Source organism: Pseudorasbora parva, chromosome 16 (genome assembly GCF_024679245.1).
Source record: "Pseudorasbora parva isolate DD20220531a chromosome 16, ASM2467924v1, whole genome shotgun sequence".
NCBI classification, from domain to species: Eukaryota; Metazoa; Chordata; class Actinopteri; order Cypriniformes; family Gobionidae; genus Pseudorasbora; species Pseudorasbora parva.
In genome coordinates, this window is record NC_090187.1 from 37467006 (window position 1) to 37494892 (window position 27887).

General features: G+C 39.2%; 1 protein-coding gene and 1 long non-coding RNA gene across 3 annotated transcripts in view; one reads left to right on the top strand and one right to left on the bottom strand.

Annotated features, from left to right (window-relative positions):
• Positions 1-23781, top strand: part of mctp2a (multiple C2 domains, transmembrane 2a) — a 66001-nt gene extending 42220 nt beyond the window's left edge. The window contains exons 18-23 of the mRNA XM_067418919.1: positions 7840-7959; positions 9874-9915; positions 16878-16987; positions 17540-17649; positions 19280-19377; positions 23086-23781. Coding sequence (XP_067275020.1) covers positions 7840-7959; positions 9874-9915; positions 16878-16987; positions 17540-17649; positions 19280-19377; positions 23086-23154 — 549 coding nt within the window. The 3' untranslated portion in view covers positions 23155-23781. The remainder of the gene's footprint in view (positions 1-7839; positions 7960-9873; positions 9916-16877; positions 16988-17539; positions 17650-19279; positions 19378-23085) is intronic.
• Positions 7850-27887, bottom strand: part of LOC137042956 (uncharacterized) — a 120844-nt gene continuing 100806 nt past the window's right edge. For both annotated transcript variants that reach the window (XR_010898395.1, XR_010898396.1), the window contains one exon: positions 7850-7986. This is a non-coding gene — a long non-coding RNA (uncharacterized lncRNA). The remainder of the gene's footprint in view (positions 7987-27887) is intronic.

A 27887-nucleotide genomic window follows, 5' to 3' on the forward strand; every position in this document is an offset into this window, starting at 1 on the left:
CTTTATAAAAACATATTATTTTAAAAAAAACTAATTAAAAACTTTAAAAAAGATTTGCATACTGACAAACTTGCTTGCTTTTTTGGTCTTTTGTCTGGCCTGTGCTGATAACGGAGATTATTTACTGTAGATATGTGACCCTGGACCACAAAACCATTTATAGACAGATTTATACATAATCTGAAAGCTGAATAAATAAGCTTTTTTTCTATTGATGTATAGTTTGTTAGGATTCGACTATATTTGGCGAATCTGAGGGTGCAAAAAAATAATAATTTTGACCCATACAATGTATTGTTGGCTGTTGCCACAACTGTACCTGTGTGACTTATGACTGCTTTTGTGGTCCAGGGTCACATATATTATTGTATAAATATAATCATTCAAGTATTTTCAATGGCAAAATTCCTTGTACATATTAACATATTGGTTTTCCAAATTAGAAAATTATTATAATGCAGCCAAAGAAAAATTGAGAAACACAAATCATTAGTTCGACCCTCAAATCGCATAACCGGCACAATGAACAAATTGTTCATGGCCACCATTTGCACAGTTTTAAATCCTTGAGTCTCCCATCTGGAGGTGGACATATTGATTAATTAGAGAGATATTGTTAAATGTATATTATTATAGACATTTTTAAACCTCTTTGTCACGCCATTTAAACATTCTGAGTCCTGAAAGTCTCCAATCTAACCACACCTATACGCGTCTTCTTGGTAGCTGTACACAAGATGCAAGATTTTGTCATGCATCCCAAGCTCTCTTTTGTCTCAGTTGCTGACTGTGGACATGTTTGCAAATGTTGTCATTTCCCTGCGTTTTAATCAAGTCACAGATGTAGGTTACTTGCATCACCCTCCATTTCACCTTGGAAAAAAGCCAGAGAAAGAGGGAAAAGTGTGGCAACGCTGTAAGGATCCTCTGTTCACATTAAAGTTGCCCGGTTTCATCGGCTCTCTCAAACACACACATACGCATTAAGCCTGCAGCCAATAGTCAGCCTTGTTAGATTTGCACAGATACGTTCATGTAATCTGGCATCCGTCCACAGTCCTTCGTCTGACCCTCATAAGGCATGGCTGCCGTTGTTTGCATCTCGCTGTTGCGGAAGATAAATGCATGAGAGGGACACAAGAGAGACTCAAACTTCCCCTCATGGTTTAGTTAGTACACACTTGCTCTGAGAGGATACACACACATAATAGATTTCCCCGTCAAAATGCACAAATCTGAAATGTTAATGCTCTGAGTAGTTACCCATGTAAAGTGCTTCTTAAAAATTTGTTCAGCGGCCATTGAAGAGATTGGTTAATATTTTATTCATTTGCCTCAAATCTAAATTGTTACAAAGTCAAGCCTGCTGAGACTTGTTTAGTTATTTTGTTTGTCTATGTAATAGCTCAAAACAGTTTTGCATTTTTCATTTGCGTCTTAAAGCAGTCCAATATGTCCGGTGTTATCCTGCATATTCTCCCCACATTGCTGTCCAGTTCTGAAGTATTTATGCACTCGCGACTGCTTCGGATTCAAACTCCATCTTTAGAGGGTATGATCCTTGCGCAGTTTGTCGTTCTCTATTTATTAATACACTGAATTACATACGAAAAAGCTTTTAGCGAAACTAATCTCCCTTTCTAAATTCTGGGTTGTTTTAGCTGGTCGGTGTGCTGTCCTTTTGTACACATGAGGTTCTGTTGTTGATATACAGTGGGGTCCAAATTCAAAATTTTAGGTCAATAAGAACAATTCTAAAAATGCTATTCCTTTAAAATCTATATTTATATAAAAAAGGATAAATTACATTTGAAAATATATTAAACTAGACTGCTATTTTTAAATTGTAATATTTCCCAGTATTACTATTCGTACTGTATTTTTGATCAATACAGTGATCAAAATACAGTAAGCATAAGAGACTTCTTTTAAAAACATTCTACCGACCCCAAACAAAATATATATTTTTTGACTTTAATCACGAGAACTCGGTTGGTCAGATGCTTTTTGGATCATTCTCAGATTGTTCCGGAGAATATGATCATCAGGTTTGAAACAAACTTGAGTTTGTCAAAGCAAACAGCTTGAGTGCCGCATTAAAGCAAAAGCTGTGCAAACCTCATACTAGCACATATTTAACTGATATTAAAAAAGTCATCTAAAGAAGACAAAATATACAGTTTCTTCAATTCACGCAAACTGTTGCAGCCTACTGTAAAGTATGCGTATATGGTATATGTATTTTTGTTCTACAAGTTCTGACTTTGAAATTCAGATGGATGGAGGTTATTGTACTCCCACAGTGATGCGTGTTTACATTTAGCAGTAGCTGTGGAGTGTTTTTTTCCCAGCCCTCCACACCACTTGTGTTTAGTCTGTCAGTAAGTAGTCTGATTTGGTAGCCTCTCTCCACCCCTTTGCCGTTTAATCAATTTGCAGGATTGTATAAACTCTTAGTGAGGGCGTCTTTGTCCTTTTGTTCCTGCCGTGGCTCTCCTCTCCCCCTCCCTGGAGAGCGTGGGTGGTGTACTGCTGCCAGCCGGGCTTTGGCTCCAGGACTTATTTTATTCACACTTTTAATCGCTGAGTGCTTTATTATTAGGTATAGGAATTCCTCTGAACAGGGGATCGTCTAGAGAAGCCTCAGAAATACATTTAGTGCAATCATATTAGCTGCACGTTAAAATAAGTCCATCAGGTGGATCTTAACCCCCTGTCAGGCCCGTCTTCTGGTGCTCCTTGTTGGTGCTTGAAGAAAGGGCATCTCACTCACCAACAGCAGTCCGCAACAACACACTCTTGGTATAATTACAAATAATCTTTTCCCTCTTGGATGCTTTTTAAATCTTAGGCCCTGTTTACACCTGGTACTAAGGTGCATTTTGTTCGACTGGATCAGAAGTAGACGAGGGAGATGCATACCTGATTACACCTGGTCTCTTTTGTCAACTTTCAACCACTTCTCTGTCCTGATTTTTTTAAGAAGAGTCTATGTAAATGTATGTTTTTTTTCTTCTTCCAGATCTTTCGAACTAATTGACAAAATAATCTTGCACAATTTACATATAAACATGCGGAGAGCAGCAGCTTTTGTTTCTGCTCTGATCAGAGAAATCAGGAATTGGTACAGAGAACATTGTGCTTGGTACTTCTTCAAACCAAACTTGGGTCTCCAGAAGACAGTTTAAATCCCGTCTGTCTAGCTCACTTCCCATGATGTTTACGCCGTGCGTTAGGTCAGTAGGAGGATAGTAGGCGTCTTTTGTGGCTGTTTGAACACATTTGACATGAGCATTTACAGTACGAAAGCAATCCAGTCTAATGTGTTTTTGACTACCTCTGGAAGTGCTCCAAAGTGGACAAGATCAAAAGTTTTAGACCCTGTTCACACCTTGACAGGTGTAAGATTTTTAGGTCCATACAGTAGTAGAGTGTGTGTATAAGCTTTGCTAAATGTGGTGTATATATACTTATAAACTGATAATTGCCTGCATTTGAGAGAGTTTGGGAAATATGTTCTGTGTAAATGGAAACAACACTGGACATCAATGCAGATAGCCTCTTTGCATTATATACATGCTTGTCTTCTGTGTGTGTGTGGGAAAAACTTACAGAGTAGGATGTGAGCTGTGTCATCCGTAGGTCTTAGTCTCTGTTGCTGTGTGTGTGGTCAGGGCTCAAACCAAAGTCTGGGCTCATTTTTGCCAGATCTCACTGGAAAAAACAAGCAGCTGGGTCTGACAAAACAAACCCAATATAACTCACTTTCCCCATCAGTCATGTTTGATGTTACGCAAGAACTGAACTTGACAAATCTCGTCTGAGAGCCCAATCACCTTCAAGTGGTAACAGAACAAAGCTAATGCGCACTAGAGAGTGAGATTTGCATTGCAAGCCACTCCCCGTTTCCGGATATGCAATCACTCACATTAAGTTTTCCGCTGAGGAGCGAAACAGGAGTTGTGTGCGACGGGATGTAACGTCTAATTAGTAACTTAGACATTCCTTAGCAAATAAGCCTATACCCACCCCATGTGCATGATTTGTATTCTGGAAATAAGACCAAGCACATTGCAACCCTTCAATGAGCCCTAATATGCATGTGTACATGGCAACACTACTCCCGAAAGATAGATATAGTGTGTGTAAATATTTATTTATTTTTGTGAAGTGTTAACTAAGACTTTCCAGTCTTACAGAAGTCGCCATCTTTTATATTTAATTTTCATCACTGTCACTATGGTTACAGGTGTTATTCATGACTGTTATAAGAATAGAAATACTCGACTTCAGCTGCTTGTCATAGTTCCAGCTAAATTTAATCACGACTGTTAGTGTGCCCTAGCAGTTAGTATATTTGCTCTTTGTGGCCCTCATGTGGCACAGGTTTAATTCCAGCCGTGTCATGTTCTCTGTAAAAAAAAAAGAAAAAGGTGCCTAAAATCTAGTGCTTTGTAGCCTATACATGTGACTGTAAGAAAAACGAGCAATTCTGTTTGCACTTAAAACAAGCAGTAAAACATGGCAGAGTCTGAAAGTAAAACCAGCATACAGCTGGATTTCTTCTTCAATATAAATTGACTCTAAAGTCTGTCAGATTTTTACATCATCTTCCCTTTCTTTTAATCACTACGCTAATAAAACAAACCACTTAGTGGAGTGTGTTTAGCAGGAGCAGGGCAGTATTTGAGTGTCATGCTAACTCTTATTAACTATCGGACACTGCCTTCGCACCGAAATCGGACAGACTTTTCCAAATGTTCACTGTTCTGTTTTTATTAGCATTGGGGAAAAAGGCACGTAAATCCATTTCATCCCCACGTTCACACTGTTGGGAATGAAATGAAGAAATTCCTGACAGGTTTTGTTTATCTAGTAATTTAGATGCTACATTTAGACACAAGACACTTTACTGTATTTCTGTGTGCTTTTATCTTGTCCACCAAGCCTGCAAGCAGTTGAGCGGAAATCTGCATTAGTGGACGATTATGAATACCTGTGACAGATTTTCTCTCTAGACTCCCAGGCTGCAAATGAATGGTCTCCTACTGTTGACTCGCATGGGAAGACAGGGACCAGGCAATTAGACTTTTGTAGTTAATGTAGAAGCTTCTGCAGGCAGGGCAAGCGGGTTCAACATTCCTGCTGGGCTGTCGGCAGGTTTTTTCCATCTCGGCTCTCTCGCTTTCTAACTCGACTTCTTTGGAAGGTATCACTTATGACAGCTAACCTGTTGATAAGCCCTCAGAGTTTATCTGAGGGTGAGGGTGAAGGCGGGCCACTCTGCGTGGGGTCCAACAAGTGGAAGCGACTACAGCCAATTCAACCTTCACAAGCTATAATACTGTTTTCAGCTTGAATCTGTGCTCTAGTTCAGATTGGATATGGAGTTAAAAAGATGCAGCCACCACCTTCGATAGTATAGTGCGACTAAATTTGTAATGAATTATTAAAGAAAGACCCAGATGTGTGTACTGTTGTTGTTGTTGTGCCTGCAAGGGTTGTTGTCCAAGTGCTCTGTGCATCAAGCACATTTCTCATATCCCTGGTGGCTGTGTGTGTGTGTGTGTGCGCAGGCATGTGCGAAAGTAAACCTAGCATAGGAGTAGCAGTAGGTAGACTGCCCCCAGAGCACAATGTCTGGCCACTGGCTGATATGACAGGAGCATGCTGGTACTGTACTAGATTTAAAGTAAGGCCTGCAGGCCCCGTCTAACTTAAGTCAAACATATTGTCTGTAACAAGCCTGCAGCATGCCATGGAAACGCAGGCCTGTTGTTCTGTGTAGGTACAAGCTCGTTCTTGCGACCTTCAAATGAAACTGGAATAATAACGTTGCACAGTGTAATAAATTCAGATGTATTTATGTAAATTCAGGTTAGAGCAATGTGTATCGTTTCATAATTTTATTGTGGAAATACATTTTATTTATATTAAATATATTTTATTATATATTTATAAAAAAATGTATTTGTTTATTGCCCTTCGAGTTTAAATTTGTATTAAATATTTTGGTAACACTTTACAATAAGGTTCCTTTTATTAACATGATTTAACAAAGTAACAATGAAAAACACATCAATTGATCTGGTAATTTCAACATTTACTAATTCATTAATAAAATCAAAATTTGTTAATGTTATTTAATGGACTTAAGCTAACATGAACTAACAATGAATAGTTGTATTTTTTTAATTTATCTAACGTTTACAAAGATTAATACTGTAAAATGTATTGCATTAACTAACATTAACTCAGAATTTATATATTTAAAAAAACACCAGAATTTTTTTAAAATAATTTTCACAAAACTATCATAGCCCCCAGAATATTTTGTTGTATGAATATTTGAACATGCAATATATCAAAAGAAAAAACAGAGCCCCTTTATATTTGTTCATAAAAATATTTACATTATCAACACTTGAATGTGTATATGTTTAATAAATAAGACAACATTTTGAATAAAAGCTAAAATAATCACAATTTTGTCATAGGCTACAACATGTACGCAATGCTTCTATTGCTTATTCTGCTTTGTTTTGGTCCAGAGATTCTCTACTCTTTCAGAAGATGCGTGATAGCGCCCCCTACCATATAACAGTGAACCCATCGCCAATTCCAGCAATGACAGGGAAGTGTCATAAATTGGTAGGGAAAGTGTTAATTAATGGGACCTTATTGTAAAGTGAGACCAGTATTTTTTATAAGCACTTCTTTTTCATGAAATATTTTTTGTTTTTGTTATTTCTTATTTTCATAGATTAATTGTACTATATACATTAATGGCCAATGTATTGACAATATTTTTTTCTTATCATTAAAAACAAAGTATTCAGCATAATTCAAAGTATAAAGGTGACGGCAAAGGTAATCTAAAAGTAATAGACAATTGAGAATCCACAGTTAAAACTATTACATTGTAAACACATAAATGTCTGAAAAATATTATGGCACTGATATATTGTGCCTCCATAGTTTTCTTTGAATCAAAGTTTCAGTTATTTAGCAGTACATTTATAAAATTTGATGAATAAATGCTCAAGTGTAGACATTGTTACAGATCGGTTAAAGTGTAATGTTCAAAGTGCGTTTTTATAATAATATTCGCTGCAAATGTCTCTTTTACAGTCATCCCAGTGCGTATAACTTATTATTTCTCAGGCTCATTAAGTTGCTGCTAGCTGGGTTTAAATTCAGCCGGCCAATTAGCGGCGTGCTGCGTGGAGCTGTGGATGTTGTGTACCTATTTCTCTTATGGAATACTGAAGGATTATTCATCTTATTTCTACCAGGGGTCTTGAGTGTTCGCAGTCTCTCTCCGCAGTGGTAAAACTCTCCCGCCAGCCCTCCTGCAGCCGCATACGTGTGCTATAGGTCAGGCAGCAGGAATGCATTGCAGTCAGGAAGCATTTGAAATGCAGTACATCAGAGCAATTGTGGAGGACCCGCTCCTGTCAGATGCTCTGTTTTGTCACATTAGAATTACACACCAGCAGCACAGTGTTAATCAATTGCAAATGGGTTTTTGAAATATTAAAATCTCCTATACCACGGCACACAGGTGCTGGCATGGGCACCTTTATGAGATGCTTGGACTTGTCTTTGTATTACGGTTTTCTTGTTATAAAGAGAGGTTTAGTGTATTTGTATTACGGTTTTCTTGTTATAAAGAGAGGTTTAGTGTCTGTGTCAAGTCTTACTATTCTCTAAGATTTTATTTCCAATGTAATATTAGAGGTAATGCATATGTGTGTGTACGTGTGGGCAGCATTGGCATGTCTGTGATTCTCATACCCTGTTTGATACCATCTTTCTCTCTCTCTCTGTCTTTCTTAGATATTTGTGTTGACAGTGTGGCTTTGGGAGCTGTTCATGTTGCCTCTCTTCCTCCTTCTGCTCATTGGCTGGAACTACTTCCACATCACACCAGGCATGGCCAGCTACAGTCAGGACTTGGTGAGTGCTGTGATGTCGCCCACTCAGCTGCACAGAAAATGGTCCCTAATAAGTCAATGCTGGTGACTCAGGATTTAGAAATGATCAGTTTTAAACCTCACAGATTCTACTGAAGAATGATTATAAATATTAATAGACGTCCTGTCTATAGATATCTAATGTCATTTACAGTAGCTGTCAAAACTTTGGAAACATTACAATTTTGTTTTTGAAAAAAAAGATTCTTATGCTCATCACTTGAATCAAAAATGCAGTTTAAAGACAGTAATATTTTAAAATATTTATTAGAATAAAAAAAATGTTTTCTATTTTAATGCTTTTAAAATAATAATAATGTATTGCTGTGATGTTTAACATCATTACAGCAGTCTTCAGTGTCACATTCTAATATGCTGATTTGCTTATTAAAAAACATTTACTATTATTATCAATGTTGAAAACGTTTTGATAATAAATCAATTCATTACAAAACTTTTGAAAAAAAAGTTTTTGCTGCTTAACATTTTTTTTGGAAACAATATCATTCAAACATTTGTGGCAATATAAAAATAAATAAAGAGTATGGATTAGAATGATCAAACGTGACACTGAAGACATTTATAATGTTACAAAATATTTATATTAAAAAAATTCTGTTCATGCTTTCTAAGTCCGGAAAAAGTATCACCATTTCAACAAGAAATATGTATTATTCCAATGTTCAATGTTGAAAACAATTGTTGCTTAACATTTTTGAGCCCCAAATCAGCATATTAGAATGATTTCTGAAGGATCATGTGATACTGAAGACTGAAGTAATGATGCTTTGCCATCACAAAATAATTTAGTTAATTTATATATTTTACTATATTACTTTTTACTGTATTTTTGATCAAATAAACGCAGCCTGGGCAAGCACAAGAAACTTATTCTAAAAATAATAATATATTTTGAAACTTTTTACAGGTACTGCATGCATCACAGTAAACCGTAGACTTCTTTCAGAATTTTTTGACAAGCTGTTGTTACTATTGCATGCCTATATTTATTGGATAAGTAGCCATGTAATAATAATATAAATTAGTATTTCAGTTTTTAGAAATTATTTGATTATGTGACAAGATGATGATATGATATGTGGAATGATATGAAACAAGCACAGCTATGTTGGAAAGCTGATATCCAGTTTATATAGTATACCATTACGCAGATGTTTCTATTGACCACTCAGAATTAAGTATTCCAGAGAACCATTAAGTAATTTACTGCACATTATATGTATTTTCACTGCATTTCTAAAGACATTAATTGGTCAATCCTAATAAGATCCATGTTGTCTATAACATTCACAAAGGTTAAGATGTCTGAAATGCTCCCATCACCCTTGGTCGTGAGTTTTATCGTATCATTCACACTTTGAGTGACCCTCATCTCCAGTGGGTTGCGTAAAGCCAGAATGTATCAGCTCTTTGTGCACCACCAGCCCGTCTCAGTGGCGTATCCCAGGCCCGGGGCGGAACTGTGCACGCCGGCACCTTGCATTCACCCCTCGGCCTAGCAGAAAAGAGCGCCACAGTTACATTCAATAGCCGGAAAGGGTCAGGGATGACTTAAGAGCGATCTAGGCACCCGGACCGCCAAGATTAAATGCATTCCTTTTGGTTTCAGGTGCATGTGTGAGTGTTTGTATGTGTTTGTTGTGAAGAAATTAGATTGCTTGGTTGTGACACCGCTCTTGCGAGGAAGGCCCCTCTCATTCACCTCCTCCTTTTGTGCGAGGTCACCCAAGAGGCAGTTGCTACGGCAACAAGGCCTCTCCCAATGGGGGTGTATATACAAGCGAAGGTTTCATTACGAGGTGTTTGTTAAGAAAATGCTCCATTGCCCACGTGCGTCTCAATCTCATCCGCTCTCCGTCTCTTTCTTCTTTTGCAGGAGAACATGTCCGTGGCCGAGGACGAGGACGAAGATGAAAAGGTATTCCGCCGGTGTCATGTGTGGTTTTTGATTAACCGCTGACTTTTATAGAGCCTCTCTGAGCTGTCCTTGGGGTGCTGCATAGATGGAATGTACGCTGTACCTTTAATACTGCATTTAACTCAGTACTGCAACTTAAATATGTTCAAAATGAGGACAGACGATTCAGCAAGCACATTTTCCCTCCAGTACTTTCACACCAGTCCTCTGGGAATCCTCGCTCGTACAACAAATGGATTTGGTTGCTTTGCTGTGGTCCTTTGAAACGCAGAAATAAGCACAGAACGGCATCATTAATTGAAGTTTGCCTTCCACTAGGGAATAGAGGCATTGTAAGGATTTTGAGGCAGGCATGGCTAAATAGGGAGGCTGGACTGCAGTTGAACTCCCCCTTTTAGAATTGTATTTTTTATGCTTAAGATAAGTCATTAGACTAATTACAAACTCTCCCAAATCTGCTTAGATCCAATTATTCCTAAAATAATCAGTCATTAAAAAAAGAAACAGTACAAACATCCTTATTTATTTTTTTGTCTTAAAAAAAAAGCACATTTAAGCATGCATGTGGATGGTAAACAGTCATAATGGTCAAAATCTGAATGCTGAGCGCTGAATAAATTCATAATGAGGCAGAGCAGGCTCATAATCAGTTTAGGCCACGCTGTCTGGTCCAGAGAAGAACGGGTTAACAGGAAGATAATGCATTATTGCTTTCTGACTTGGATGTGCGGAAGTGCGCAGCTCTAAGCCTCCAAGCACTGACCCTTGCGCTGTACGGCTAGGGCCTAGGATTCATATTCATAATGTGCTCAATATATTCTGCTATGATGACCGCAGGCTAGCTTCATCTGTTGAGAGGAACCCCTCTGTTAAAAACAGCTCCCTCTTCCAAATCCTATCCAAGCCAAGCAGATAATTCACGGATGAAACGCATGATATGTGTGTGCAAGCACATTAGCTTACGCCCAGCAGCTAAACAATTGTAATATATCTTGGACGAAGAAATGAGTTTGTGGTAAAAACAAAACAAAAAAACAACCTACATATAAGTCTTATAAATATTTGGAGTAGGAACGTGTACGTTTAAATTAAGCTAAATGTCATAAATTTCTTAGTGGTTTCATTTAAACAACTGTATTTGTATAATTAGCTTGGAATATTAAATTTAAGCAGTAAAAAAATAGACCTTGCATATCTGTTCTTGGACTTTTATTTATTTCATTATAATTACAAGTATTAGAATTAACAGTATTTTTCTAGTGAGACATACTGTGTTTTTACACACTTCCACATCTTGTGTAAATTAAACATCTCCTTTCATTTATTTAATTAACCAGATGTCCATGTTTATTTTAAGTTGTCAGCTCTAATTTAAGGTGGCTTGTTTCAAAGTCCTGTTATGTTTTTTCACTTTGACTTCGGTTTCACGCAGGCAGATCAAATGGTGTAGCGTTTCACTTCCTATCAAAGTCATCGCTGCTAATGTTTTGGGGTTGGAGAATGATCGGTGTTAAATTTGATCACTTCAAAAGGTGCCGTTTTTTTCCTACTCTTTGGTTAACGTGGGGATAAAGGCTGTCCCCTCTCAGAAGGTTACGATTACAGCCCGTTTTTTAGTGCGTTTTCCCCTGGAGGAAGAAAATATGTAAACCTGAAGCTGAGCAGCACAGATCCGATGGAATGAAGCTTAAGAAAGTCGATGGGAGACGCCGTGATACTGCAGAAATAACAAAACATCTCCACTATGAGCACGAATTTGTCCTGGGGGAGAGAGAAATTTACAAATCACGCACAGTGCTGTAACTTCCCTTCGGCTTTCCGTATTGTGTTGAGCACTGGTTTAATCGCATCAGAAAATGAGAGGATGGAAGAGAAAACAACCCCCTGGATGTGTGTCCCAAATGACCAAGAGGCCCTGTTCCCTGGGCACAGATCACCTGAGAGTTCCACGCTTTGGCTAGACAGAGCTGATCCCTTACTCCTCCGTACCCCAGGGTATCATCGGTGGTCTTATAACCCTCAAGCCCTCTCCCCCCCTCATATCTAACGTATCACCTTCAGCACATCCCACAAGGACATAGTGTTGATGTCATAATCATTGCGTATTCCAGAGTGCACAATCCTGTGACATATCCATTAGGGAGCGCTGGGTGTTTTGTACGCTGGTTGTCGGTTTTAACAAACCCATTTGCAACACATTTTGCCAATAACGCAGGTGTTTTATTTAGGTGCGTTCCTCTAGTTATTCCGTTGTGGAATAAGTGAGTCGCGAATATTTGCACCAGCTTTGAATGAATATTCAAATTTGACGCCATTTACCCAATTACAGGAATGTTAAATGAACCCTGGCTTGCAGTTTTTTTTGATTGTGCCGAGCATCCCTGAGAAACTGCATTTTCTGTTTGTCTTTGTGCAATCTGTTCCCTATTAAGCCAACATAAAAGTTATGTGACAATTTCATCTGAATTAAGAATATGATCTGACAGGTTTGCTCATCAGTAGACATGTAGCTCGGATAGTTTATTTCTAATGAAAAAGTAGTTTCCACCTCAGAGGCGGAAAAAAGGATGTTTGACTTCAAGGGGGTTCAGGAAGATGAATCGCAATAGTCCAGAGAACTTGTGTATCGCGCTTCTATGAATGCTTTCTCTGTCATCTTTATGTCTCCATTAATATGAGTATATTTTATGTTTTTTCATTTTAAGATTTTACAGCCATATCAAAGCTATCTGGGACAAACGTTACCTCTCAAGTACAGCGACCCCAAAAAGGGGTTGGACCCTTAAAAATGTCATTTAGATAACAAAATATCAAAAGCAACACTGCAACACAAAACAAAATGACAAAGGCCTTTAAGACCTGATGTCACATTTCTAAGTCACTTTTTTAATCAATTAGTCTCAAGTTTTGCTTAGGTGCCCTTGTAGGGTAACCATAGGTAGAGTTCATCACATTAACTATGGGCATGACCACACTTTATCTTTATACAGACTTATTAAATACATTATATTTTTATAATCTTACCCATAGTGAAAAATAAATATGTAATTAAGATACATTTGTTTTATGTTAAGTATAACTACAAATACATATATTTTATATACTTAATATGAATACCCTGCATTTGAACTTTGGGTATACTAAACTGAATGATATATGTAAAGTCTGCTGATTTGCAACAAATAATAACAACTTGATGCACTAGATATCTGGAAATAGTGCTGAGGTTCAACTTAAGATATACTTAGGTATATTTGATTGTGCTAAAATGTAACTATTGCAAGTATACTTTAGGTAAATATCTTGCATTTAAAGACAGTGATCATACTATTCTTAGTAAATGGTATATTAAAACACTTTTTAGGCATAATATTAAGAAATGTATTGTGCATTGTGCAACAGAGAAGTAGGCCTAGTTCAAATAAAGTTGAATTATAATATTTATATCAGTAAGTCTAAAGCGATAGTTCAGTTAAAGGTGCCCTAGAATGAAAAATTGAATTAACCTTGCCATGGTGAAATAATAAGAGTGCAGTACATGGACATCACATACTGTGAGTCTCAAACATCATTGCCTCCTACTTCTTATGTAAATCTCGTAAATCCATAACACAACAGAAAAAAAGTGCTTCTCAACATAAACCCAACAATGACGCAAACGTTGGGGATCATTTATACGCACGCCCCCAACATTTGCATCCGTCCAAACATGTTCATTGTGAGGCGGAAATGGAGCGAATCATCAAAACAAGCTGCCCGCATGGACACACTTCATGTTCCAGGCTGTGCATGAGACTTTTCTACCCTTCCCACAGATAAAAAATGTCAACAGTCATGGTTGAAGTTTATAATCCGATACCACAACAATTTAACTCAAGATCGTTCGTTTGTTCGGCCCATTTTAAGCAAGCTTCGCTCAGCGTCTTAAACTGAAGAAAGTGGCAATTACAACTATATTCCTGCAAGTAGTAAGTAGCGATTTATCCACTTATTGACTGTTTAAACAATTTCTGATTAAATGTTAAGTTTCTTAGAGAGACAGCATTGTCTAGATAACTCAAGATGCTAGTACAGTAACAATAGGAAACACCAAGTACCATAGAAAACTAAATAGTGTGTCTAATGACAAAGGGTAATATTATTTTGTATTACAAAATACAACCGTAGATACTTTTCTTAGATCGTTCACTCGATCCTTCTAGCAAACGTCACCTTTTCCACCATATAAGTTAAAACTATAGTCATTTGACAAGGCTATTTATTTTGTAAAAATATAAGTTATTTATATTTTTGAGAACTGAAGTATGGTGTTTCCTATGATGTTTTTGCCTATTTGTATTTCAGATTAGGCTACATCACGCTACATCACAGTCACTGCGTAACCTTATCCTACATTGTGACTAACGTTATATAAACATGCAATATCATTGACGAAAAAAGACAAGTCTAAAATGTAGGGTGAATGACACAGTAAGCAGAACTTCTCAAATGGAGATTGATAAAATGCAGCTTACTTGTTTATTGGTGTTTTCAGTTTACTGGCGTGCGCGAGAGAGCTCGTGTGCATACGGTTGCCAGATTGGACATGTTTAGGTATAGCACTGGATATCATACAGGTTTCTTTCCACAGAAAAGCTCTGTTTGGGGGATTTAATTACTGAAATCTGGCAACCGCACGAACGTGAGCTCTTTCTTGTGTGCGGATGATCTGAAAACACCAATAAACAAGTAAGCTGCATTTTATCAATCTCCATTTGAGATGTTTTGCTTAAAGTGTCATTGAGTCGGTCTGTGTTCTGTCAGGACGGTCAGGACTCACGAGCCGCTTCACTGAACTGCTGTGAGCTGCTGAAATAAGCCAATCAGAGCAGAGCTCAACATTAATATTCATGACCCTTCCAAATAAGGCAAAAACAGGGCATTACATCCTAGGGACAATTTATAGGGTTGTAAAACTGAATCTGGACATTTTTTTCCCTTAAATAAGCCACATACCCTCCTTTAATATGTTACTAAGTATATTACAAATCCATTATGTTTTCAGTGTATTCAACACTTTGCATTACCTTGTGGAAAGACTGGACCAAGTAAAAGCAGAGCAATTCGTTTTCATATGTAAATGTCTGTTCTGCCAAAGAGCTATATAAAAAAACTAAATGCAAATATTATTTTAAAAAGCTCAAAATCATTTAGATTTGTTAATATTACAATATAACCATTATAGCCTGGTTTAATAGACAGGGTTTAGTTTAATCCAGGATTAGACCTTAGTTAAATTAGGACACCTGAGAAGCTTTTATAAATGTGCCTTAGAAAAAAAGGGGAAAAAATGCATCGAGACAAACAATGGCACATTTTAAGATGCATCAGTACCAGTTGCTTTCAGTTAAGACTATTTTAACATGCTTTTTTTTTTAAGTCTGGGCCTAAGCCTTGTCAGTGAAAGAACAATAAATGGTTTTCAATTTATTATTACATTTAAAAAACCTAGAAAACACCTTTTTGTTTTGCTTTAAAGGGAGTTTGTGATCTATTTCTTTGAAATAAATATCACTGATTTGATATTTTGTTATCTAATATTTGACTTTTTGGGGAGCACTGCAAGTTCATTTTTCTTGCGGTTGGTCGAGAGTCACGCTGTTCATTAAGCAAAGAAACACTAAAGACATTTGAGCTGATATCAAACACAGTTGATACACTGAAAGAATACATCATCTTCTGCACTCTATCCTCCTTTGACACTTTCCTCACAAAACAGGGATTTTAAATGACTCCTAACAGGAGGCATGTTGAGTTTCTCTTGATTGATATCCCAGTCTCTATGTTAGGACATGCTGTGTGTTGCTAGAGTAGACGGGTTGTGCTGAGTGGAGGCATGACTGGCTTCCTATGGTTTCCTGTGTCTGGGGCCGAACGGAGAGTGACAGTGGGGAGTCTGGGCTGAGCCTTCCCAGGGGCCGACTCACCGGGGCCTCTGTCTGGGGGACGGTCGCTTACACAAACATATACAGCGCTCGATCACACGTTTGTCTTTCCCACCACCCCCCATACTATCCATCATTACTTCTGTCATTATTCCATCCTTTTGATGTGAGGGCTTCTCGTTTCTCTCTCTTTCTCTTTCTTCTCTTCCCCCTTTGGAGAACTATACTCATGGGCTCTTATGCCGGAGAATTCTCTGATGTGATCATGGTGCTTTGGACGTTAGATTACCCTAGCAATCTTCTTTAAGTAAAATGGAATAGAATTTCTCTCTCTCTCTTTTTTCATCGAAAGTCCATTTAGCCCATGTCTCTGAATTACATGGCAACCCAATACTGTGTGATGCATCAAAATACAAAAAGACAATGGGATTTCCCATCTCTCTCACAAGAAGTAAAAACATTGCTTTGTATAACAGGATTACAGTCAGACATTGCAATCTTTCTCCCACGAGCTCAGATACGGAAAACGATAAATCCGATGATTTCAACCCTGCGCTCAATCTTGCCATAAGGTGGGCAACTCTTAGCTTTCATACGCCAAGAACTGGTACTCGAAAAAGCTTGCACCCTGGGAAACGAGCCAAGACTTGCCCGGCCGAGATTCGCGGATTAGACGACCTCGCAAGTTGGCGTCTTCTGCCGTCTGTGTTCTCTAACTCCCGAGTCCCCCTCTCTCTTTCTCTGTATGCTTTCTGATTGCCATTTTTACATCTTTTTCCTCCTCCGCTTAATCTTTGATTGTGATGCACCTTTATTGTTTGCGCCTGACGAATGCTGAAATACTCCCAGATTTGTGACAGCTCTGTAGGAGAGGCTGACACATTTTCACATCTGAGGAGATGTTACAGAAGCTCATTACAGGCCATTGACTAGATGAAATACTGGTGATGGCACTCTGGAAATAAACTGCTCTTCCTTTGTAGGCTTCTAGCAGCTGACTTCCCTCATCAGTCTCTGTCTTTTTTTCTTTCTCTTAAGGAATCAGAGAAAAGAGGACTGATGGAAAAAATCCACATGGTTCAAGAAATTGTGCTTACAGTTCAGAGCACTTTAGATGAAGTGGCTTGCATCGGGGAAAGAGTGAAAAAGTAAGAACGGAGCAGTTTATACCTCTTCTGAAGCTCACACATGCAAGTCTTTTGTCATATAGCTTCATTATTAAAAACATGCATTTGTATGTGCCCTGTTAATAAAAAGACAGTTTAGTACCATGTAAAAAAAATATTTAAAAAAAAATTGAGGATGAGTAAATCTATAAAGATTAGAATTAAGTCATATTATAATGAGATGGACACTAATGATAACTGATACCAAAAGCAAGGATTTGTTGGTAAATCCTATTCCAAAGAATGATCTAAATCTTCAAATCCATTTCTTCAATTCTTGCTGCTACTTTGGTGAACTATTGTGATCATCCATGCCTCATTATATAATTTATGCAAAATATGATGCCTTTAACCTTCAAATTGTTTCTCTATAAATGTTGTCTTAAATTTTCTCTTTACTTTGCAGTAAAACACTTTTATAGCAATGAGTATTTAAACCTGAACCGTTAGTAACGTACATATATAACGTGCATGTACACATGTTCATATATAATTTTTACAATTAATTAACTTGACCTGTGTCTCCACTGACAGCACATTCAACTGGTCGGTGCCGTTCTTGTCATTCCTGGCCTGCCTGGTTCTGTTTCTAGTGACTACCGCCTTGTACTTCATCCCACTGCGGTACATAGTTTTAGTGTGGGGTAAGTAAGTGAGACACCATGTGTAGCCCTTTCACCCAATCATGCGTGATACTCCAGTGCTGCTGTTAAGCTGTCTCCACTTTCCTTTAAATGGAAGTCATGCAGAGGTGTTTTAGAAAGAATCACACTTTACTGTCTCTGAGCTTTGAGCTCGAACTCCTTTGCTGACGCCTGACGAAAGCTATTTAAAAAGTGATCCATTTCCATAACTCTACCTGTGACAGCTGATCAGAATCATGAACATGATCCGCTGTTGGCTGGGGAGACCAGCTGCACCTCTCCTTTGCAATCTTGTGAAAGCCTGATGTGTGTACAGTTAGGAAGAAAGACTGAGCGAGTACAGGCCTTATTCTGATGATTAATGTCCCGAATGTTAATTATAGGTTTTGGTCTCAAAATATTGAATTGTATATAATATATAAGTTTGGGGTTAGCAAGACAATGAAATATGACATTTTAATACATTTTAAAATTTAATTTTATGGAATTGAAATAAAAATATGGAATTGTGTGTATTTGTTTGGGGTCAGTAATTTTCTATTTTAATATACTTTCAAATGCAAAATTCAGCAGCTATTACTAGCCTTCAGTCACACAATCCATCAGAAATCATGCTAACGTTCGGATTTGCTGCTCGAGAAAGATTTGCTATTCGTGTTGAAATCATTTGTGTGGCGCTTATATTTTTGTGTGGAATCTGACACATTGAATACAAAGTTCAAAAGAACAGCATTTATATAAAATATACTTTGTTTGTAACATTTTAAATGTCTTTAACTTTGTTTGATCAATTTAATGTGTCCTTGATGGATAAAATACATTTATTAAATAAATAAAAATGTATACAGCTCTGAAAAAAATTAAGAGACCACTTAAAATTGATTTCTCAATGTCAAGTGGTCTCTGAATTTTTTCCAGAGCTGTATATTTGACCCCAAACTTTCTTGTTTTCATTGGAAAAAAAATTATGGGTCAGAAAATGTGGAATGTTATCAGTAGCTATGTTTCATCCAAATTTCTAAATTAATAAATATATAATGACTTGTGCCTCAGAATACGCACACAAAACCCTTTTGGCCTGCTGTTTTTGTAGCTCCGAAGTGTACGTTCTGAGTGGTCATTATACTAAAGCACTTTAACGTAAAACTTAAGCAACCAAATTTCAGATTCTGTGCAACGAGATCCATCTGCTGGTTAGCCCAGTTATGCCATCCTGTTACGAAGTCATGTATCTTTTCTTTATGCGCATCGAGGAACAGTGTTTCCATTGTAGTTTATGCACTCTCTTATCAGGAAAAAAAATTACTCGTCTCAATTAAATGCAAAAAAATATTTGATATGCCCATCTTGCCGTTTCAATCCACCGTTTTTTATGCAATATCCCAAAATTTGCATACAAATAGGTGGATGGAGGCATAGCTATTGTCTAGTGTCTCGTTGCAGTTATATTGCATCACAAGACAGTGACGATCGTATACTGTAGCAGACCGTGTGTATTCCAATCACATAGCAGTATGAATTACAGCAGATAAAGTGACAAATGTTTGTTGGGTCAAGGTTTGTTTTGTCAGTGAGATACGTGCAGGTGTGGCGGGTAACTTTATTTATTAATGCATGCTTGTTTTCACAGGTGTTAACACATTTACCAAGAAGCTTATCAACCCATATGCCATTGACAAAAATGAAATACTGGATTTTCTCAAGAGGGTGCCTTCTGATGTTCAAAAGGTAAGGGTCCAGTTTTACATTTAGAGAGAGAGGGAGGGACGCAGACAAGGAAGGAATTCCCTGAAGATGTCTGCATTATTTGCTCTAACAGAATTCCCAAGTGTTACCCAGGATATTTCCTCTGGCTGTGTTTGATTATTAATGGACTCGCGCCTTTAAAGGCGGCCCCCGGCCCAATTATTTCCCAGCATGTCTTGATGGAGTCACCCGGCTGCCTGGATGGGGTCTGCTCTGATCTATCCTCGGCCGTAACGCTTCAGCCTTGTCCCTGATTATCAGTTTTGTCGGCCTGTGATAAAAGAAGGGTGCTGTAGTGGGTTCAGGGATTGGCTAAGGGGTCGGTGTCTGCACACTGGCAGTGTGGTGGCCCCCGTCACATCAGGTTGAAGGACTCGATTAATGAAGTGTTGAGCCAACGCTGTCCTGCTGGGCACCATATGTGATGAAACATTATCCATGGCTGATATGTCATTCAGGGTTACATAAGCCTGTGGATGTGCCGCCAAACACTGAGAGTCTCACTCTGTCTTTCGGACCCTGAGTGAGATTCTGAAGTCGGGATCCAAAGCGGGTCCTGCTGTCACAAAGCGTTTTGCATAGGATACTTCTCTTTATCAACAAGGCTGTTTAACTGGTATCAGTGCTTCCTGTCCTGCTCAGATACTGGAGAGCTTGAGTGATTGGCTCAGACAAACCTCCTGGGATGAACCTCTGCAACTTTACGTTAACATATGTCTGTGTGGTTAGATGAAGCCAGCATGACACACTGGTTTTGGCATGTGGAAGCAGCAAGTTGGCAAAACAAGATGGAAACCATTGCTGAGTTTTTAAGCCTTTTGAAGTATGTTTTCGTGGTTGGATGAACTGCCTGCTGTTCATTTAAACGGAACACACCAAAATGCGAAGACAGAATGATCCTTAGCAAAGAAAAAACCCACTTTTTAAAGAACAAAACGCCAATAAAACAGTACAGTGGTCATTACCCGTACCAAAAAGGTATGCAAATCTATGCTGTTCCTATTAAGTTTACAATGTCCGAACCTTTATGCTAAAAAAGGATTGACCAAACAAACAACGCGTTACAAAAGCTCAAATTGACTCCTGTCTCACGGTTCCGAAAATGACTTGGCAATTAGTGCCTGTGCAGTTCTTCAAACACAAACCCTCAAAACTGGACTTCATACAGAGGCCCTCTGTCCTAAAATAAGCAGCATCTGTCAGTTCTGAGGACAGTTTCATGTTCTGAGGCTGCCGCGTCTCTTTGTTCCCTTGTGCTCCATCTCCCATTCTCATAATCAGGGCCTGGTAATTAGTGTGCAGTCCCTACCTTACAGATACACCTCCAGGTTATTGTTTCGAGCAGAAACAAACAGGAAAAGCATTTGGACGCATTCACCACACTTTTGAGTCTCATCGGCCTCATGCCATATTTAATTAATTGTCGATTCTGTATGTCATTTAGACTGAACGATGGCCCTGGACAAGATATGCTGCTTTCAGAGGCTGATGTTACTCTTGACTATGAAAGAAAAATCATATTGTGTGTGTTTTGGAGGTTTGCGATCCAGGAGCACCTGGGCCTGAGATATACATCACATTGCTCTTTTCGAGGCACAGCTGATTGGTTCCTGCTACATCAGCAGCCAATGAGCTTGTTGCTTGACTTTCCAATACTTGGACAGTGTTTGCTATAGCAGTTTGCAGCATGCTTTCAGAAACCCTCCACCATCCCCAGCTCTACATGCATAAATCTGCTATTCAGGTATGCTATATTGTACAGCAGCAGCATGTCTTAATTGCTCACGACCCACGGGTCCGTGTTGTGTATTTATTGGCAGTACCAAGTACTGTATTTGGTCTGCAGCAACAATAACCGCAGCAGTAGCAGATCTATTCTGCCAAGACCAAACATATTGTCATATCCATTACCATACCTAGTGATGGCGAAGTGAAGCTTTTCTGAACCAGTAAAGCTTTCAGCACAATTGAATCGGAAAAAGGTTCATTACTCAAAGCTTTTCAAATCAGAGATCGATGAGGACCTCTTCTGGTGAAAATAAGGGAAAGTGCTGTGTCGCAAAATGTTTTGCAACCATTTTCTTATAAGTAAAAAAAAAAAAAGAATGTATAGATGTAAAAAATAATGAATCAATATCTTAAATACATGACAACATGTTCCATTTCATACTCCTAGAAACTAAATTTTGTATTGTGAATGCAGACATTTTTCCAGTTTGTAAACAAATAAAACTTGATACAGAATAAAGCAAGTAGACTAAATTACACACACACACACACACACACACACACAAAACTGGCCAATACAACAGTTCTAACCACCCGAGTATGAAGCAGTCACGTGGGCGTGTGTGAAACGAAGCTTTGGACGTCATAGTTCACTTGATTTTGATTGAACGAATCAAGCATCAATACAAAGCTTCACTGAAAATCGTTTCTTTTTCTGACACAAGCTTCAGAGCTTTGGTATCACTGTTAACATTAACCATACTAACAACACCAAACACTCAGAGAGCTGTCATGACGTAAATCATTTGAAAAATAAACCTGTAAAATAGTTATACTTTAGATAGCAACTTCTGGATTCACTGAAGTTTGCAAATATTAATTATATTAGTTTAAATCATATAAATGTGAAACCATATTTGCTGAATGCTGACAGCATATGAGAGCACTATATGCATTTTTCTGTCTAATCACTAATAATGGAAAGGAAAATGCTATAATACTTTCATCTTTTCTCGTTTTTTCATTTTTTTCTAAACTATAATAAACTAATGAAGATGGAGAATCGGATCTTGTGCATTTGCAAAATAAAATTCCTAGAGCTTCCGATCCCTTATTGGCCTATAATTAAAAAAAAGCCAAAAATATTACATATATTTGATATGATATATTGGTCGACAACATGTATTGGATGATCAGATTGCATCTGGAGTGTAAAACTAAAATGGTACATCAGCCTATTTATTAGTCATGGGATAAAAAAGTGTCCTTTTCACATGCTAAATAATTACAGTATGGCTTTTTGTGGAAAGACATTTAGCAAGTCATTAATTGCACTCAAGATGTACTTTAACGCCATCTTTTTGAACATCAGATCTGAATATGTTTAAAGGCAATTTAGTAGTTGTACGTGGATACGCTGTGAGCTGCAGGAAAAATCTTTATTCAGTTTCTCATACCTCAGTGAAACTCTACTTTCATCATGCCGACCTTCACCTTCGACCTGAGTTCATTCCCTGCTTTAACTAAAGTAAACAGCATGTTCATCTGAAACGAGGGAAGTGTGTGATCATCTGTAACCGCAATGCCCCAGCCGGAGCCATACAGGCACTTACTCCTGCCTACAAGCTGCTATAATTAGTCTCCAACAAACTTTTCTCAGGAAGGACAACTCGCAACTCCTCGGCTTGCGAGGACCTAAGACAGCGGGTCTGCTCAAGCAGTATAGTTCCCTTATAGGTGGGGGTAGTATAGTCACCGCTGTGTCGGTACGGAACCCTTGACTTTTCAAATCTTTCCTCCTTGTGATTAATCCCCTCTGCTCCTGTGTTTAAAAAATGATTCATTACAGCCGCGCCCGCCTGGCTTTCCCCCTGCACCGGCTCTCCTCAGGGGAGCCATTACCGTGAGCGGGCCTCAGCTCCGATTACCTGCGTCTGACCAAAGAGCTGTTTGTTTTTACAGGTGCAGTACAGCGAACTGAGAGCCGAGCTCAGCAACCAGGGCCCGGTGAAGAAGAAACGCTTGCGCTGAAACCCGACGGACGTGTTGGATGAAAGAGACGGACGGCGTTTCAGGACATGGTCTGTTTAAGTCATAATGCCCCTGTGCGAATGGAGGAGGAGCCCCCTTGTGCCAAGCCAACTGCATTTCCACTGAGGTGTATTCATCGGCTGTGTTGGACTGTGTGTGTGCTTATATTTGTATCTGTGCGTGTGTGTATGAGAGAGGGAGAGGGAGGCCCCCACAGGCGGGGTCTTTGGCCCTCACAAACTCACATGGTCACAGTATCTGAGCATATGAAGGAAAAGAAGGGCTTCACCAGCCTCTGCATGTGGTCACGCTGAAATGCAATGAAATACGACACGGCCTATTCATATATTAATGTCTTTATAGAGACCACATTCTGGTTCATTTAACAAGAAAAATTAGCCACAAAACACAGCACATACATGCTTCCTGTTGCGCGTGTTTACAAATGAGGGTAACATATTTATAACACTTAATATTTTCCATTGTCTGATTTTAATTGCCATTTAACATTTTATCCATGCAAATACAGCGTACTGTTTTATTCTGTATTTTTAAAAATTAATCTATCACTTTGTACATTTATGCTGCAGATAAAGATGAAATGAAAGAAGATAACAAAGTTTGACTTCTTAAATGTGTTTTTCTTCTATCGCATCCTTAACTATGCATTGTTTGTGAAGGACACAGTGTTATTACCCAGCCCGCACTTCAGAAGAGGATGCTGGTCACTGTTGGAGGAAAACATCAAAGTCTCTGTGTGTCCAGAGCAGTCAGCTAATGCACCGCTTTTGTAGTTCGCTGACAATAACAAGGTCCAGATGAGAGAGCTCATCTCTCATAAAGAGGGAGGGAGATTGAGAGAGAGAGGAAGAGGAAGAGATAGAGTGAGTATATACACTCCATACCCCGCACTTAGTGTCTCCCATTTTCATTAAAATCACCTCCAGTGCCTAATGGCTCTCTACTAGACCCATCACTCTGTAGTGTTAGCACCAGTGATGGGGCTTCAAGTAGAGCAAATGGAGATTTCCTGCCTCATCAACTTATTTATTCATATTACAGACATATTTCAGCCTCTCTGCTATCAGAGAGTCATTTTTATAGAAAGCAACATTTCCAAAGTGGTGCATCTCGAATGCAGGCATTCAGAGTGTTGATTTGAAATTAATATTAACCGATTATTATTAACTACGTTAACAGGAAAGGCTGTGTTCATTTGAACCTTTTACAGTGCTAGTTTTTGCTAAGTTTTGTCCTTCAGCTGATTTTCAGACAACTTTATCAGAGCGAGCAGGGGAAAGTTTCTTTCAAAGAAATGTAAAACCGAACAGAACTTCCCTCGCAAGTCGTAGCTCGCCTGCTCTCTCTCAATAATTTAGAGAGCGAGGTAAATAACCGAGCGGACGCTTTGTAAAAATAGCCGTAGTCATACAGATGAGCCCTAGACCCCAGCTCAGGGAGTTTGTTCAGACTGATTGGAGTGCTCAGCGTCCCAGCCAGCCCCCCTCCATCTCTCCCACCCTCCCTTCACTCCTCTGCAGTTTGGTGCTGGTGAAAGAGCATCGGTTGGTGCAGCGTGAAGAGTTTGATTGGCTCTCGGGGACCTGCCGGAGCCCGGGGCTATCTCTTTTGACAGTCTGATAGAGACATCACGGCACTCTCCCAGGAGCTGCCACCGGGGGTCCGATTCAAAGCGAGGGGGAGTGGAGGTGACCCGCGACGCTCTGATGAGAGAAATCCCACACACAAACTCCTGCACCGACTCCGCTGGGGGGCCATGGAGAAGGCAGAGCGTGGAGGGGAGGGCCAGTGTCCCTTAGCTCAGTAAATGAGACCCCATCAGATGTCTGCGTGAGGTGAAACCAATTAAACAATGCTTCCAGGAACGCTCTAGTCATCGGGTTAGCACCAAAACTTGAAAGCGAGCCTTTAAGTGGATGTGAAGTGTTTGTGCTGGAGGAGAGAAACGGTCTTCAAAAATTCAAGACCGTCTCCAAAACGCAGATGAAAATGAGAGGCTGCCGATTGGAATCTCTTGTAAAGAGAGGGGCGACGCGGCATTCATCTCCGAGAGCTTGTGTTGACAAGTGTTTTTGGGTAAACTGCCTTGATGAGAATCTTAAGCTTTGATGCAAGACATTTTAAAAAGTCAAATCTTCGGCCTAATAGACAAAAATGAATCCACAAAATATGGACCCACTTTATATTTGGTGGCCTTACTACTATGTACTAACATTGTAATTAATCATTTGATACAATGCACTTATCGTGTACATATCTGTTTTACATTGTACTTACATTTTAAAAAATACCTGCATGTAATTACGTCTGTAATTAATTTCTGTAGTTACATTTGTAATTACACAGTTGGCACTTCCCTTACACTTTACCCTTAAACTGACCCATACCACCACACCTGTCCCTAACTCTACCCATATCCACCTCAATATCAGCAAAGGTGTTTCACAATACAATTTGAACACAGTAAGTACAATTGTACTTATTTTTTGATGTTTAAGGCCACCTAATATAAAGCAGGGCTCAGAATATTAGTGCTCCCTCCAACATTCAGTTTTAACATAAAGCACAGTTTCAGTTCAAATCACATGGCCTGTGACACATATGTGGTGTAAAACTAAGATATGATTAAGCATATTTCACTGTTTAGTGCATATCAAGTTCATTGAAGAAACAAAATCCAGAACTTAAAGATGTTTACTAATTGGGCATTGCTAATTATTAAATGCACTATTCATTATCCATCCATCCACAGTTTTATATGCATTTTGGGATCACAAAAATTTGGCTAGAACCACCAAGATGCAAATAAAAATGTATATACTTGCTTGAGGGAGATTTCTGACAAACTGCCCAGAAGTGACTATTTTATTCTCTTGAAAACAATATTTGTGTTTTTGCAATGTTTGAATTTTGTATAGTGATCGAGGACAATGGAGACACTACATAATCAGTTTTCTCCATCTCCTTTTGTGTTGTCTAATAAACAAAATCATGTTTTAAAAAAATGATCAGTTTGCCTTGGCCTCCTGGGATTGGCACCTCAAATCTCTATGGATTACTAAACAGGCAATATGGTCCCTAAATGCATTCTTTGCATGTTCCCCAAACTCACTAATGAACATCTCATCCACACAGCAGTTAACACTGCTTGCATCATTCCTCCCTCTCTTTTTTCCTTCAATAGTTGTTGTTTTGCTTGGTATGAAGCTGATGTCTTCATCAGCCTGTCAGAAAGGAAGTGCCTGCAGCTGTGGCAGGTCCCCCAGAGCCTGTCGCACTCCTTGTTTCCATGGTAGTCCTTCAGGCAGCACCATGGGCAGACTGTGCGCAAGGACCCCTACAACCTGTTTTTTTTTCCTCCTGATATGCAGCCCCGGAGCGGGCGTCAAAATACATCGCCAAATAGCGAGCGTGCTGCAATACATTCTTTGCAGGTGCTACATTCTTTCAGAAGCAGTGCCAACCAAGTTTCATTTGAATAAGATGCCCCTGCACGTTCTGTTACGCGGAGCCCTCTCTGGACTCTCCGCATATTCCTGACCAATCTTCATTAAGGAAGCCATAAGCTAACGCTTCTTGTTAATGTAAAGATGTCAAACTATTTTACTTTTGATTTGTTTTCCTTGGCAGCCAGTCAAAATAAAAACACGCCGGAGACTCGTCGTGTTGCTGTATTGAGATCGCTGAGGTCAGGCCTCAGTTCCAATAACGTGAAGGGCTTTCCTGGAATCACTAATGAGATCCGAATGACAAGACAGATTGTTTTTACTCTTCTCATGGTGGGCCACAACAACTGAAGACCTTAACCTACATGCTTAGACTGTCGGAGAGATTCCCACTTCAGCACCATGTAGATGAACAAACACTAGTCAACGTGAGAGCAAAGATTACAACCAGTAGCGGGTACAGATATTAATTATATTTTAAAGTCATGACTGCAACTGAGCCTGCGGGTGCTCGCCGCTGTTCTGTTTGCATGTTATTTATACAGTGGGCGTATTACGCTCACTGACACCGAGCCGTAATTTCTCGCAATACATCAAGTGTGCAGGGGTAGCCTTTAAGAGCTTAAATTAAGTCGCTGGCCTTTAAAAGCATCTCTCTTAGGGCCCTGTCTGGATTAATAAATTCAGCTGATTTGGCTTTAATATTATTCGGAGTGCATTAGAATGTAGCTAACAGCTGGGGTGGTGGCCAGTCTCAGGGGCATTGGCAGGGGCGAGGAGTGCCGCTGAGATATGGAGTGCGAGTCTGAGGGCAGGCGGGCGCGTGAGCAGCGTGGGGCCAGAGGTCCCTCCGTTACAGGTGCGGCCCTGACAGGCTCGGCTCTAGGATCAGAAAGGCCAGGCTTAGATGAAAGGATGATGAGGAGGGCCGCCGACCGCCTCGGAAACAAAGTCACCCTTTCTGCGACTGCAGCGGACAAGCTTTCAGCACTGATAACTGCTTGTGTGGAGCGTGTTGATTCTCCATCCTTTTCTTTCCCTTTTATCGTCAAAGCGATGAAATGCTAAACAATGTTAATAGAAAAGGACAGCCCTCTTGGTGACGCATTATAACAATAATCGAGAAAAATGTAGCTTAATAAACATGGGAAATCTCTCTTTTTTCCTTCTAGACTGAATCGCGTTGCACACCCCCGAGGTCAGACCTTGAGAACAGAGCGCAGAGGAAGTGGAAATTGGTGAAGCGATAGAAAGGAAGATATGGGC